We start from the raw sequence: 14,375 nt of genomic DNA, 5'->3' as shown, positions 1-14,375 counted from the left end.
CATGTGCAAGACAGTTCTATTCATTCTGCGCGGAAACACCTGCGATGCCACAGTGAGTGTGCAGCTGTGTGCTGACTACAACCCATCTGACCAAATAAATTTGTTGTTATGGAAACAGAAAGATAAAATAAATTTTAGGGGGGGCGTGGCTTGGCGCCGAAAAGAATGGCGGCTTAATCACAGCGCTCCGAGCCCTGCAGCCCAATCCAGCAACACTCAGCACCCCCAGAGACCCGATGGGCCGCACGAAACGTGCACAAATGACCCCGTCCACACCGAGGACACAGAAGGACGGACCGTCCGCCTCCATCCGCGCCTACCTGCGCACCCCGGAGATCCTGGATCCGCAACACGAGGTGTCCAACATGGCGCCCGCCTCCCCGGGATCCACAGTGTCGGAAGACAGCCTGCACACCTCCGCCGGCACTCGAGACACAGAGGGACCCTCACAAAAATGGTATGTCTTATTTGACTCCCTCCCAAAGAAAGAGGATTTGCACACCATAGTCCAGGAGGTAAAATCAACCCTCCGTACAGAGATAGCCTCACTGCGCACCTCCCTGTCAGATTTGGAGGGAAGAGTAGCCACATTAGAAACTGCATGGGAATCTGCAGGCCCAGTACCCCAACTAACACACAATAATGACAGACAGTTAATGGACCTGCGGCTTCATGTAGAAGACCTGGATAACAGAAGTTCCTGGATAACAGGAACAATATTAGAGTGAGAGGACTGCGTGAACCAGCAGGCCCAGAAAACCTGAGGGAGACCCTAACCCCACTCTTCAACCTAATACTGAACAGGCCCCCTGAAGCGCGCCTATACATTGACAGAGCACACCGCGCTCTTCGCCCGAAACCGCCACCTACAGCGCCGCCCAGAGACGTAATCTGCTACATACAGGATGTCCAGCTGAAAGACGAAATTATGAAGGGCGCACGCACAGAAAGAACATGGCGGTACAAAGGCCAAAACGTGGAGCTCTACAATGACCTCTCCCACCTCACCCTGCAAACGCGCAGAGCACTCAGACCGATCACTGCCCCGCCCCACCAAACAGCACAAGAAGAATAAAGCCCAAGGCCAATGGAGGCCCGACCAGCTACACCCAAGCAGACCCCAAGGTGTCCCCCTAGACGAGACGTACAAAGAGCAAGGACAGACAGACAAACAGAAACATTGTGCCGCAAAGTGACTTTTTTTTTTTTTTGCACCAAACCTGCCCTCACGGACTCATCCAGAAGATCCTGCCCACGAGAACCCCATGTCGTATATACTATGAGTCATGTAATAAGCAATGTCACCATATGTGTGTATGCCACCACATGAACTAAGTGGGAACCATAGACTCCGTGGCGCTTAACGCACACACACAAGAGAGCTCAGAACACGGAGCTGGGTCTGGCGGGGGCGGGGGGTGGGGATGGGGGGGAGGGGAAGGGGGAAGGGAAAACCCACACACTTAGGTGACGATGGCACCCCACGGACGAGACGACCCAGCCCCCTCAGTGGAAAAGTAACCCATCCCCCACTGACAGAACCCGCAGGCAAACCCACGCAAGACTGACAGGTCTACCCAGTCCACCCACTACGGACTCAGAACCGACAAGGGAACAGACCGGACCGGAGGACAAACTATGACGAAAACTATCCCCAACCCCAACGACGAATATGACCACACGACCCCCAGGGCACGACAAACCTCCCACACACACACGGACGCACCACCTGCAACCACCAGAACGCACCACACACACACATAGACCAGACTAGACACCCAACGACTCGCACCATGGAATGGGGAAGCATTGAGAGTGTAATAGGCCGCTGGCAGCCTCCGGGACATATCTCTAAAAGTTAGCAGTTTGAAAACCTACTCTAGTTACCTGCCATACAAATGTTTGAAACTTGTTATACAATTGTTTTTATTTCTAACTCTGTTGAATATGAATGTTACATGTTGACGCTTCTACACAGCAGTACCACCCACGGTCTCACCACATATCATAAAAGCTCTAGTAGCAGGGCTCGGACGACCCGGCCACCTGACCAAACAAACCACCAGACGAACTTTGCTAGCGAGCAAAGGACCGCCACCCACCTCCCCACGGGCTCACTGCCAAACCACTGGCTAGCTCACTGAACACTCGCTGTGTGCGTGAGAACTTACCCCAGAGGCAGATTGCCCCTAATTGCCGTCCATACGGCTCACACCCTCGAATTTGAGGGATATAGCGACCTGAGAGGAACACCACACAACCGCACATAGAACCAGACTCACAAGAGGCAAAAAGAGAAGACACACTCCCGAAACCTCCACCCTACACAAACACACCACAAAGGACCATCCACAGCATAGATAGCTCCCCCGCGTGCCCCCGGCGGTGGAAGACAATATGTCCCCGGCGGGCGCACGTGGGTGACCACTAGACCCCCTAGCAGCCCTTCCCGCCCCCCCTCTCTTCTCACCTTCCCTCTCCTCCTTCCCCCCCTTCCTCTCCCGGGCCCTCCCATTCCCGTGCAGCCGCCTGTATCGATATGGCGACCCCCCGGCCCCGCTCGGCCTTCAAACTCCTCACAATCAACGCTAAAGGACTCAACTCCCCACAAAAGCGTGCAAGGGCACTGAGAGAACTGAAAGCCCTAAATGTCTCCATAGCATTCTTCCAAGAAACCCACTTCAAAACTGACAAAAGGCCCAAGTTCTCGAACAAACACTACCCGCTGAGTTTCCACGCCACCAACCTGGACTCAAAATCAAAAGGAACGACGATACTCTTTTCCGCCGAAGTACCGTTCCAAATAAAAGACGAACTATCAGACCCCAATGGAAGATACCTATTCCTGAAGGGCACAATTCATGCCACACGCTTCACCTTCGCCAACCTGTACCTCCCTAACAAGGGACAAAAACACTTTTTAAGAAAAACCCTGACGGCATTAGACCTCTTCAGCGATGGCATATTAATCCTTGGCGGCGACTTTAACGCACCGTTGGATCCGAGGATGGACACATCCGCAGGCCACTCCACCCTTCCAGAGCATGTACTCAGAGGTATGCGAACTACCCTGCACGAATTCCAAATGTCAGACTGCTGGCGCACCCTACACCACACGGAGAAGGATTATACGTACTATTCCCCACCCCACAATTCGTACTCACGCATAGACTACTTCTTCCTTCGCCACCGCCATCTAGATGACCTTCTCTCTGCGACAATAGCCCCAATGTCCTGGTCAGACCATGCCCCGGTCATCATCACGATAACCTCGCCTACACCATACCTGAAACAATGGACTTGGAGACTAAACGAGTCACTGATAGAAGATCCCCTAATCCAGACGGAGATACAATCCCACATAGACTACTTCTTTCAAACAAACTGCACACCGGATTCCACACCGGAAAAGGTGTGGGTAGCACACAAATGTGTAATACGTGGCATCCTGATTCGACATGGCGCACAACGGAAAAAACAGCGCGCGCTAGAAACAGCACACCTCTCGCAGAAAGTGGCGGGCCTGGAAAAACAGCATAAATCCACACTCAACGACAACACCTACGCGCAACTAGTCGCAGCGAGAGCGGCACTGAACACCCACCTCTCTCAACGGATCGCCTTCCAATACAGACAAGCCCAGAAGACCTTCTATGAATTCGGTAACAAGTGCGGCAAGATCCTGGCACAGGCCCTAAGGAAAGCCAGACAAAAATGCTTTATCTCAGACATCAATTACAAAGGAGCCATCTGCCACACCCCAAAGGAGATAGCAGATGGCTTCCGACTGTACTATGAAGCCCTGTACCACCTCCGCAACCGGGGAGAGGAGGAGGGAGACCCTACCGCACCCAAGACCGACGGACACAACGCATATCTCGCCAAACACCTCACGTCCAAAATAGACGCGGAAACAGCTCAAACACTGGAAGAACCCATAACACCCGAGGAATTAGCCCTGGCACTGAAAACAGCCAAGACTGGGAAAAGCCCGGGTCCCGACGGCTACACCGTTAAATACTACAAAACCTACTATAAAACATTAGCCCCACATCTACTGAGTATGCTAAACGCCATCAGGGAGGAGACCAGAACACACTGAAGGCGCACATCGTGGTGATACCCAAAGAAGGCAAAGACACCAGGGAATGTCCAAGCTACCGACCAATCTCCCTGTTGAATACGGACTTGAAACTTTTCGCCAAAATCCTGGCTCTTCGCATCCAACCCCTCCTGCCGGAGCTGATACACCCGGACCAGGTTGGATTTGTCAAAAATAGAGAGGCCAGAGACAACACCACCAAAGTAATCAACCTAATGTACGCGGCCGGGGTACAGAAGACGCCAGCACTCCTAATATCCACCGACGCAGAAAAAGCGTTTGATAGAGTAGACTGGACCTACCTATTCGCGACGCTACAACACCTAGGGTTTGGCCCCAACATGAGGACGTGGATCGCGGCTCTCTACAGCAAACCGACGGCGTGTGTCTATGTCAACAGCACACTATCAAAACCATTCCATATACACAATGGTACCCGGCAGGGATGCCCCCTCTCACCTCTGCTATTTGTACTCAGCCTGGAACCATTCCTGAATGCAGTACGCAGCAGACTGGACATCAAGGGCATACAAGGACAGTGGGGGGAAAGTAAGATATCGGCTTACGTCGACGACCTGCTGTTTACAGTCCGAGACCCACAAACCTCACTCCCAGCCATCATGCAAGAATTCGAGGACTACAACACACTATCAAATCTGAGCATCAACTATACAAAATCAGAGATATTAAACCTAGGCTGCGAACGCGCCCTAACGGCAAACCTAAAAACGCGATACCCATTCCGCTGGTGTAAAGACGCAATAAAATACCTAGGCGTCTGGCTCACTGCAGACCCACACCGCATATTCAACCACAACTTCCCCCCCTCCTTGACCGCATACTGAAAGACCTCGGAGAATGGGGCATACCGCACATCACCTGGCTGGGGCGAGTGAATGTTCTCAAGATGAACGCCCTACCACGCTTCCTCTACCTGATGCAAACACTCCCAATTTTCATCCCCCAGACCTTCCTGGCCCAAATACGTACTGCCTTCACGAGATATGTCTGGAGGAACAGAAAGGCTAGGATAAAATACGACATCCTCACAAAACCCAAACCACAAGGGGGTCTTGGCCTCCCCGACCTCAACAAATATCACAGAACCATCCACCTCCAACGAATTGCCGAATGGACCTTCAGGACGGAAGACAAGCTCTGGATCGCCATAGAGGCGAGCTTCACCCAACCCCCACTCCACACGTTACCGTGGACGCCCGCTCAACAGAGAAGGGGACACGGAAAGAGACATCCCACAATATCAGCCACCCTAAGGGTCTGGAAGAAAATAGCAGACAACAAAGACCTCGCCCCCCGACATCCCCCTTGTACAATATCACAGACAACCCTAGATTTCACATGATCAACAGCAACCAAACCATGACGAGTCTAGGCCTACCGACCCCATGTAGGCTACGACACCTCCTGGCAACAGGGAACATCCCACCACTAACGGCATTACCTGCACCCAAACCTCCAAACCTGATGACTACACTCAGGTACCACCAACTAGTAAGCGCACTAAAGACAATACCGAATCTCCAAACGGCGGCAAGACCACTCACTCCGTTCGAGAACTTCTGCACCCAGCCAGCGCCCACGCCACACGCCATATCACTACTATACCAAACGCTGAACACACCGAGGGAAAACGCCCAACCGCCTTACTTTGTAAGATACTGGGAGAGAGATCTAGGACACCCATTAACCCAGGACCAGTGGACCACAATGTTCACAATGACGCACAAAACCTCCATAAGCACCAAATACCAGGAATCGGGATACAAGATGATATCACATTGGTATAAAACCCCCGAGAAACTCGCGACCATCCACACATCGAGTGCACCGGAATGTTGGAGATGCGGTACAGAATTTGGCACTCTATACCATATCTGGTGGACATGCCAACCCTTTTGGAACGAAATCCATCAAGCAGTCGCCACACTAACAGACAACGCAGTCGAACTCACCCCAGAAAACTACCTGCTACACTTGACACCCCTACCACTGGCTACATACAAAAAAACAATCATACCATACTTAATCAATGCAGCACGCAGCCTGATCCCAACAAACTGGAAAAAGACCGCAATTCCATCCATGAAGGACTGGATTACGAGGGTTGAAGACATGAGAACCATAGAAGAACTAATCCTAATAGCCAGGGGACAACCCCAGAGATACCAAAAGATATGGTTCCACTGGCTTCGATGGCTGACGACCAGACAACCATAAAACATGCATTCCTGAAGAACAGAAAATGGAGATGGGAACTAGGGTACCAAAGAAGGATCCCAGGGACATGACCGGACACAGACACAAGGACCCCCACTGAACACTGACAAGTAACGAGGGGGGTCTCCGTGGGGCCCCGGAGCGGGGGGGGGGCGCGGGGGGGGTGGGAGGGGAGGGACCCTCAGACACTTCCCCCCCCCCCACCTTCACATGGCCTTGGCCTCAAAAATACTAGCCAAGAACGCTCACACACCCTAGCGTGACTAACCTATGCGCCTCCCCCACAGCAGGAATTCCTTGCAACAATGCACCGACACGCACCACTCCGACACATACCAGCAGCCAAAGCTCAGAGACTCACATGCCACGCACCTAGGGAGCAACGAGATTTGAACCCGAACAACCCCGATACCCACCATAGTGCCCCACTAACGCATCACGCACCCAAACAAGGGATGACTCTCCCTAACGCAAGGAGACATACGATAGGAACCACCAGGGCACTTCCATGGAACCGCACTAGACACCCCGCTAACCCATCACAAGCACACATACCCCTGACACAGGGGACACCCTTAAACAGGGACACGAAAGAATATCGAAAAGGGGGACAAAGACACCTAAGCTAGTAGACACATGACTAGAAACGACTAACGGGAGTGAATAACGGGATAGGCAATGCAACAACCTCTGCCAGACTAAACATGAAGCCAGAAGGAATAAACGAAAAGGAAGTGTAGGACACTCGAGACACCAATACACCAGACACCAGGAGAGACAACAGGGGGGGACCAACCCAGAAAACAGGACACAACCCCCAGAAAAAAAAAAATTGGGGGGGGGGGGGGTTTCTAGTAAATACACAGTATCCAGAATGAATTCCTAAATCGCGTCTGTAAAATCCTAAATATTAACAGTCAACCCTACAGCTTCCACAACAGTCTACCTCATTTACAGGCGTGTAACGTTCACCCTCTGCAAAATATAGCCTTCAATGATTGACAGTGTAAAATACGTGGTTACAGTTATTCCCGTAAAGAAGCTGATGCAAATACATATTATTAACGGTTTAAAGAAAAAAAGTCCACCAATTTAAATGCAGGATTATATGCACGAACATGTGCATTTGGTGACGAGGAGGCAGGTTGTCAGCAGTTCAAAATTATTAAATGAATATAACATATCCCCTTTAGCTGCAGAGCTATAATTATCACTACCTGTATCTTATTCCCTCTTGCGGAGATAAAATTCATCTTTTCCTTTCCCAAGGGTGAGCCCTACTTAACACGATGCACAGTAAGTATAGAGCATATTCAGATTTGCCTCCGAGAATTTAGGATGTATTATTAACACATAGTGTTTATATAATCTACACCAGTGATGAGTAACCTTTAGTATTGTGCTTGTTTGCATTACATTGTTACATTGCCAAGTGTCTAGTGAAGCATCCTGGGAAACATAGTCTACAAACAAAAGCGCAGCTCCAAAGGTTAACCTATCACTTACCCTTTCAATTACAAGACATAGAGCAAAAGGTGTAAGTGACTATTAGTGCATTAGATGTTTTTATTAATGCATATTATCTTTCTGATGATAGGGTAGTGCAATGTCATCTACTTCAGTCTCTGTAACAAAGCATTAAAGGGACACTATAGTCACCTGAACAACTTTAGCTTAATGAAGCAGTTTTGGTGTATAGAACATGCCCCTGTAGCCTCACTGCTCAATCCTCTGCCATTTAGGAGTTAAATCCCTTTGTTTATGAACCCTAGTCACACCTCCCTGCATGTGACTTGCACAGCCTTCCATAAACACTTCCTGTAAAGAGAGCCCTATTTAGGCTTTCTTTATTGCAAGTTCTGTTTAATTAAGATTTTCTTATCCCCTGCTATGTTAATAGCTTGCTAGACCCTGCAAGAGCCTCCTGTATGTGATTAAAGTTCAATTTAGAGATTGAGATACAATTATTTAAGGTAAATTACATCTGTTTGAAAGTAAAACCAGTTGTTTTTTCATGCAGGCTCTGTCAATCATAAACAGAAACAAAGTGATTTAAGTCCTAAATGACAGTGAATTGAGCAGTGACATTGCAGGGGAATGATCTATACACTAAAACTGCTTTAGTTCCTTTAAGATAAAAAGATGTACAAGATTTTTGTTTTTTCCCCATCCTCATGTATTTTTCATATTTTAATTATTTGAGAACCCCGCACACAGGACTGGATTAACATAAGGGTAACAGAATTGCACTTCCATGCCTATTGATAGGATCTCTGATCTTGACAAAATATGGGCTGGGTGCCATGTTTCACCATTCTTCTCAAAACACGACAGCAATATTTTCATTGCAGGATTTAAATTCCTCTAGTGGCTGTCAGTCATACATTCACTAGAGACATTCACTATTTCTATCAGTTGGTCTTTTTTGAGAACTTTTTTTTTTTTTTTAAATCCCCCCAATTAAAGTGAAGTTAAATCTTAGCAAAATTTTGGGCAAAATACCTAATCTAAAAACAATTCTCTTAATCTGCTGTAGTCACAGATTGTCTTATTAATGAAATTCAGTTCACTACAAAACTATTTTTAGCGAATAAATCCTGCATATTAACAGTCAAAACATTTGTATATATCTAGTACCAGCATAATAATGAGAGCTCTGTAAAGGTAACACGATAACTTTATCGCGCTGCTAGGTACGGGTCTGCCACATTAGCATGCCTACATCTCTGAAAGAAATTATTTTTATTATATGTATACAGTCATTTTATCTATGGTCCATGATTAATAGGAAGTCCATCAAGGATTCAACAATTCTACACTCTGCTGCTCAAAAGCAATCTTCTTAAGTTTAAAAAAAATTGTATGATATGAGATATCAAATACAATATGATGAAAATAACATAATGTCTGACATGCCTTTTCAGCAACAGGAAAAAAGGAAACCAGTAAACCATATGAGAACAGATAGCCAGGGATGAGGGAGGGGTGAGAGAGAGGTTTCAACTATCGATAATCAGAACAATAAAAACGGTCATCATGGTTGTTTACGACCATTGCTTTTGCTTGCTTCTTCATCCTTGTATTAAGTGGTAATGGAGCAGGAACTGTGTTCTTCCAGAGGAAGCTCTATGCCGTTGTGTTTTGAACACATTAAGTATTATTACAGCTTAACAAAAAAATATTTTCCAAATTGGTGGAAAATAAGGACAGGATGGTAGCCATGAGTAGTTGGTATCAGTGGCAACTGTAGGGTATCTCCTCTATCACAGAGTTGTTATATGAGACATCTAGAGTAGTGTTAGTAATTGCTTGGAAGTACTACTGGCAGACAACCATAGAATAATTTCTTGTAATAATAGTGCAGGTTTTTCACTTGTTGCATTTTTTGGTGGTTGCCAAACTGCAAATAATTGAAATGGAACCTTGCAGTAGAAAACCAAACGTATATTTTTGAATGAAGGACATGCTAATTGAAAGACAAAAAAACAAGCTAGATCTCATAACAATAACCTTATAGTAGGACATTGTTTGGAAATCACAAAATGACCAATATTTAGATTGTTCCTTCCTTCAATCTTGAGTACTGCTGTTCCATGTAATGAATTTATTTCTGGAATTATCATTTATTTATTTTATCACAGGTTACACTTCCAACTTTTATCTTGGAGAAAAGATCGCTGCTGGAGATGTATGCAAATTTCATGACCCATTCAGATCTGTTGTTGTCCATTTCTGTTGGTATAACACCTGAGGAGAGAATGCTCAGTTTTGTGGAATATTATCTTACATCCTTCCATGAGGGCCGAAAAGGAGCAGTTGCCAAGAAGCCCTATAACCCAATCATAGGTGAAACATTTCATTGCAGCTGGGATGTCCCAAAGGATAGAGTAAAACCTTGTAGGACTCACAATACTTCGTCACAAGCAAAAGAATCGTCCATCACCCAGAGCGTTTCTTCAGACTCATACAAAGTGCGTTTTTTAGCTGAGCAAGTTTCTCACCATCCACCTGTGTCATCGTTTTATTGTGAATGCAAAGAAAAGAAAATGTGTGCCAATGTTCATGTCTGGACCAAAAGCAAGTTCCTGGGAATGTCGGTCGGTGTGTCCATGGTAGGCGAAGGTTAGTCAAAAGATTTTTTTTTTTTTTAGTGTTTTTAGAATTTCGCCTAAAAAAAACTTCCAAAAACTGTTATTTTTCTAGCTGATTGGTTTTCAGTTATCCCTCTCACCCTGACATGCAAAACACGAATATAATTCACAGCTATCTAGTTTTTTAATTTGTATTTTATTGGCTTTTTTACACAAAGTATACAACTTTTTCATTATCTGGAGGTTACATTAAAGATATGAAACAATACACTAGTTATGGGTATTAAAGCTCACACAACATAGCATTAACTGGAATCATTGGAACAAAGGAAAGGTAAATTGGAATATGTGGTGGAACAAGCATGGCACTGTACAATTTCAAGCCGCCTAAGCTTCACACTGAAACACAATCAAACCTCTATATTTATATATATTGCTCTATAAAGGTATTTTCATATAGAAAAAAAATAAGATTATTGTCTATATTAAGAGCATCAATCGTCTAAGTGTTTTCGGCCTTCTAAGGCCTGGAGGATAGTCTATGGATCGTACTCCCATACAGTCCTTTGTTCTGTCTCAAACTGCCCTCTCCATATCTGTCAGCCTCCAGTGTTGCCACCTCCTGAGCTGCAACTGTGAATCATCTGCCAAGCCGAATGTGCAAAGATATGCCTCAGCGCCATCGACTGAGGTGAGGGTTAATGATTCTTCATGGCATGGGACCACCAATGTTCCCCTGCTCCCCACCGGCACCAAGGCCTCGCAGCCTTTTAGCAATTGGACCCAGTCGCCTCTTTTCTGTGAGAACGTAGAATGACAGATCACTGTACAACGTGATGGAGTGTCCCGCAAAAATTCACTGTGCCCATTTCTCAAAAACTGTTAATTATGGTGGTTCTTGCCGTTATGTCTCTGGTGACAGCTGTTATATCTCTAGATGCTACCACAGGGACAGTAGCAGATTTGCGCACATGCAACGTGTTATTTAGGAGGTGTCAGAAGTCCCCTTGAGGCCCATGCAGGTGATGAGTTTCTGTACAAATTGGAGTAGGTCTTCCCTGCCTATCTCTTCTTCTCTTATGTGTACATTGTGGTGCCAGTGTGGGTTTTCTAGGGAGACCACTGTCTATTTTAGCAGGTGGATTTGACGAGAGAGTCCTTCCTGTTTGTTTTTGGTCTCTCTAAGCTGCTGGTCTCGTGAAGGCTCTCTACTCCACTGCTTGTACCTTGAAGATTGCAAACCCTGGCCTGTGTTTTTAGAAGATCAGCTTTTCAGACTTGCCACAGGTCAATAAGCAGCTTTTTGATGTCATCCTTTCTGGAGGGAGAATAGGCATGATCTAATAGGTAAGAGACTCTCCATCATCACTAGAGTCCTCTGAAATCCATCCTGCATCTGGCCTTGGGCGCTTCCTTCTTGGATTGTGGTGACTGTACAGGTCTCTCAAAAGAGAGCCTGATATTGGGAAGTTTGATCATCTCTGGACGTGGGTGCCCTTTGTGCTTGAGCCTCATAGTTCCATCTGGGAATAGGACTCTTGTTTGCGAGGCCATACACTGCTATCTATTTTAATGGTTTTGTGTAAGTCTTTTAAAGCAGTCATCTTTAAATAATACAATATAAGGATTAATTGGGAACTTAATCATATTAATTAATCTCTGTCAAAATAGTGTATATTGGTTATAAGTCTGCTGGGGTGGATGATGTACCCTAGATCAACTATACACAACAGCTGAAATAATATAAAATAACACTAAAACCTAGGGCCAACTAATGGGTATTGGTGAACAGGGGCCCAGTAGGTACACTGTAGGTACCCAGACCACTTAATCTCATTGGAATGAATTGATTGAATGCTTTCCTATGGCGTTTCGTAAAGTCACTCCCCGCCGGCCGGGTCGAAGGAGGAGCAGAGATGGTGCCTAGGCCAGCACCGAGGGACATCGGGGCTGGAATCAGGTGAGTGACAAAAGGGTTTTTATCCCTTTTGCGGTGGCATGAGGGAGGGGGCAGAGGGTACTGTAGTGCTAGGAATACAACTTTGTACTCATATCACTATAGTTTCCCTTTAAAGAGAATCTCTTATGTTACAGTTAAAAAAAAAACAACATATCTCAAATTCTAGGCTTTGTTTTGGTTCAAAGTTTGGATTATTGCTTCATTCCTTAAAGGAACACTATAGGCACCCAGAGAACGTCATCTCATTGAAGTGATCTGAGTGCAGTGCCCCTGTCTGTTTAACCCTGCAATGAAAAACATTACAGGTTCTGAGAAACTACAATTAACACATTGCATGGTTAACTCCACCTCTACTGGCACTTCAGGGTCCCTAATGGAGTTTTACTCTGTTAAATTACATTGGACGTCCTCACGCTTAGTATGAGGATGTCTAACATTTCCAAATACCCTGTAGGAAACACCTAATGGAGTTTTACTCTGTTAAATTACATTGGACGTCCTCACGCTTAGTATGAGGATGTCTAACATTTCCAAATACCCTGTAGGAAACACCTATGTGATGAGATGACGTTCTCTGGGTGCCTATAGTGTTCCTTTAAGGAATGAAGCAATAATCCAAACTTTGAACCAAAACAAATGCCTTCCTATGGGGAAGCTTTAATGCATGCACATCGAGCACTGAGCATTGCTGTCACGTTGCCAAAGGGAGCCTTGGCGCTGGAAATGGTTAATTACAAATGGGTTTTTAAACCTTTCATCGAAAGAGGGGACTTACAAAACTAGGCGACAGACACACTATAGTGTTCCTGTAAGGATTGTATTCAAACAAATTATAAACACGATCATTTATCAGAAACAACAGTGTCACACATTAAGATGGAGAGGTTTGGGTGTTTAGAGTGTCCCTTTAGGTATGTTTTTTTTAACTATGGTAAGACAATCAATAGAAGTAAAATATATCTCCTGACTGTCAGTAAGTTTGCAGTATTTTCCAAAAGGTAAGGATAGGCATTTGTAAGTTCTGTAAGGGGAGGATTGTGGCATAACTCATAACTCGCTGTAAAGCATTAGCAATTATTCACAGTCATGTTGTTTGTTTAATGTAAATACAATACATATATCAAAAATATACACCTATTTGTTTACCTTAAATTTGTTTGAAATTAAATGTATCTTCTTTTTTTAAATTATGCATAAAAAAAAAAAAAGTTCCTCACATGGCTATTTACTACAATGAGAATTTTAAATTCATTTTAAGTGAATTTCAAATTCAAGGTACAAATAGTCAAAATAGAGCCAGGAATGCTGCCAGTCAGGCTACTTTGACATTACATTTGAATTTCTTTTTGAATTCACTTTAAATTATCCTTTTAATGAATAGCCCTGTAAATGCTTTGACTGCATTAATACCCATTTTAATACTCAATATCATTTTACACCTTAAACACATTACTGCCATTATCTAAATGGGCCAACTGTGTTTTTATTGTAATCTGTTGTGGAACAATTCATACTTTTCCATCAATAATTCATGATTATTATCTGTGAGATGTGCTGTAAACATCAACACACAGAACGCTAATGTGTAGAGTTATATCTGCTGTCAGCTAAGTGCTACGACAGCGGAAATTCCTGTTTAACCCCTTAAGGACTAAACTTCTGGAATAAAAGGGAATCATGACATGTCACACATGTCATGTGTCCTTAAGGGGTTAACACTCTAACACATTTTAGCACTCACACAGTTTTGCTCCCAGGATTGTATTTCTGCCTGTGAAACATAAAGATATATGCAGGTGGTATCCTATTAAATCAGCGATTCCGTAACAGCGCGCATCAAAATGGCACATCTAATAATGTCGTATAAATTCAGATCAGCATCATTTTAGCCTTGTGCATTTCTGCGTCATTTAAGTGGGCTCAATTAGCATTTACAGTTAGGAGTCAGGGATTTGTGTGCTTACCCAATATGAGCCTCACATTC

General features: G+C 45.2%; 1 protein-coding gene across 1 annotated transcript in view; it reads left to right on the top strand.

The window, feature by feature from the left end:
- OSBPL10 (oxysterol binding protein like 10) overlaps window positions 1-14,375 on the top strand; it is a 451,647-nt gene that overhangs the window by 347,583 nt on the left and 89,689 nt on the right. The window contains exon 8 of the mRNA XM_063452222.1: window positions 9,982-10,462. Coding sequence (XP_063308292.1) covers window positions 9,982-10,462 — 481 coding nt within the window. The remainder of the gene's footprint in view (window positions 1-9,981; window positions 10,463-14,375) is intronic.

This window comes from Pelobates fuscus, chromosome 4, assembly GCF_036172605.1.
Source record: "Pelobates fuscus isolate aPelFus1 chromosome 4, aPelFus1.pri, whole genome shotgun sequence".
Classification (NCBI taxonomy): Eukaryota; Metazoa; Chordata; class Amphibia; order Anura; family Pelobatidae; genus Pelobates; species Pelobates fuscus.
This window is presented reverse-complemented; position numbering and strand designations above follow the sequence as displayed.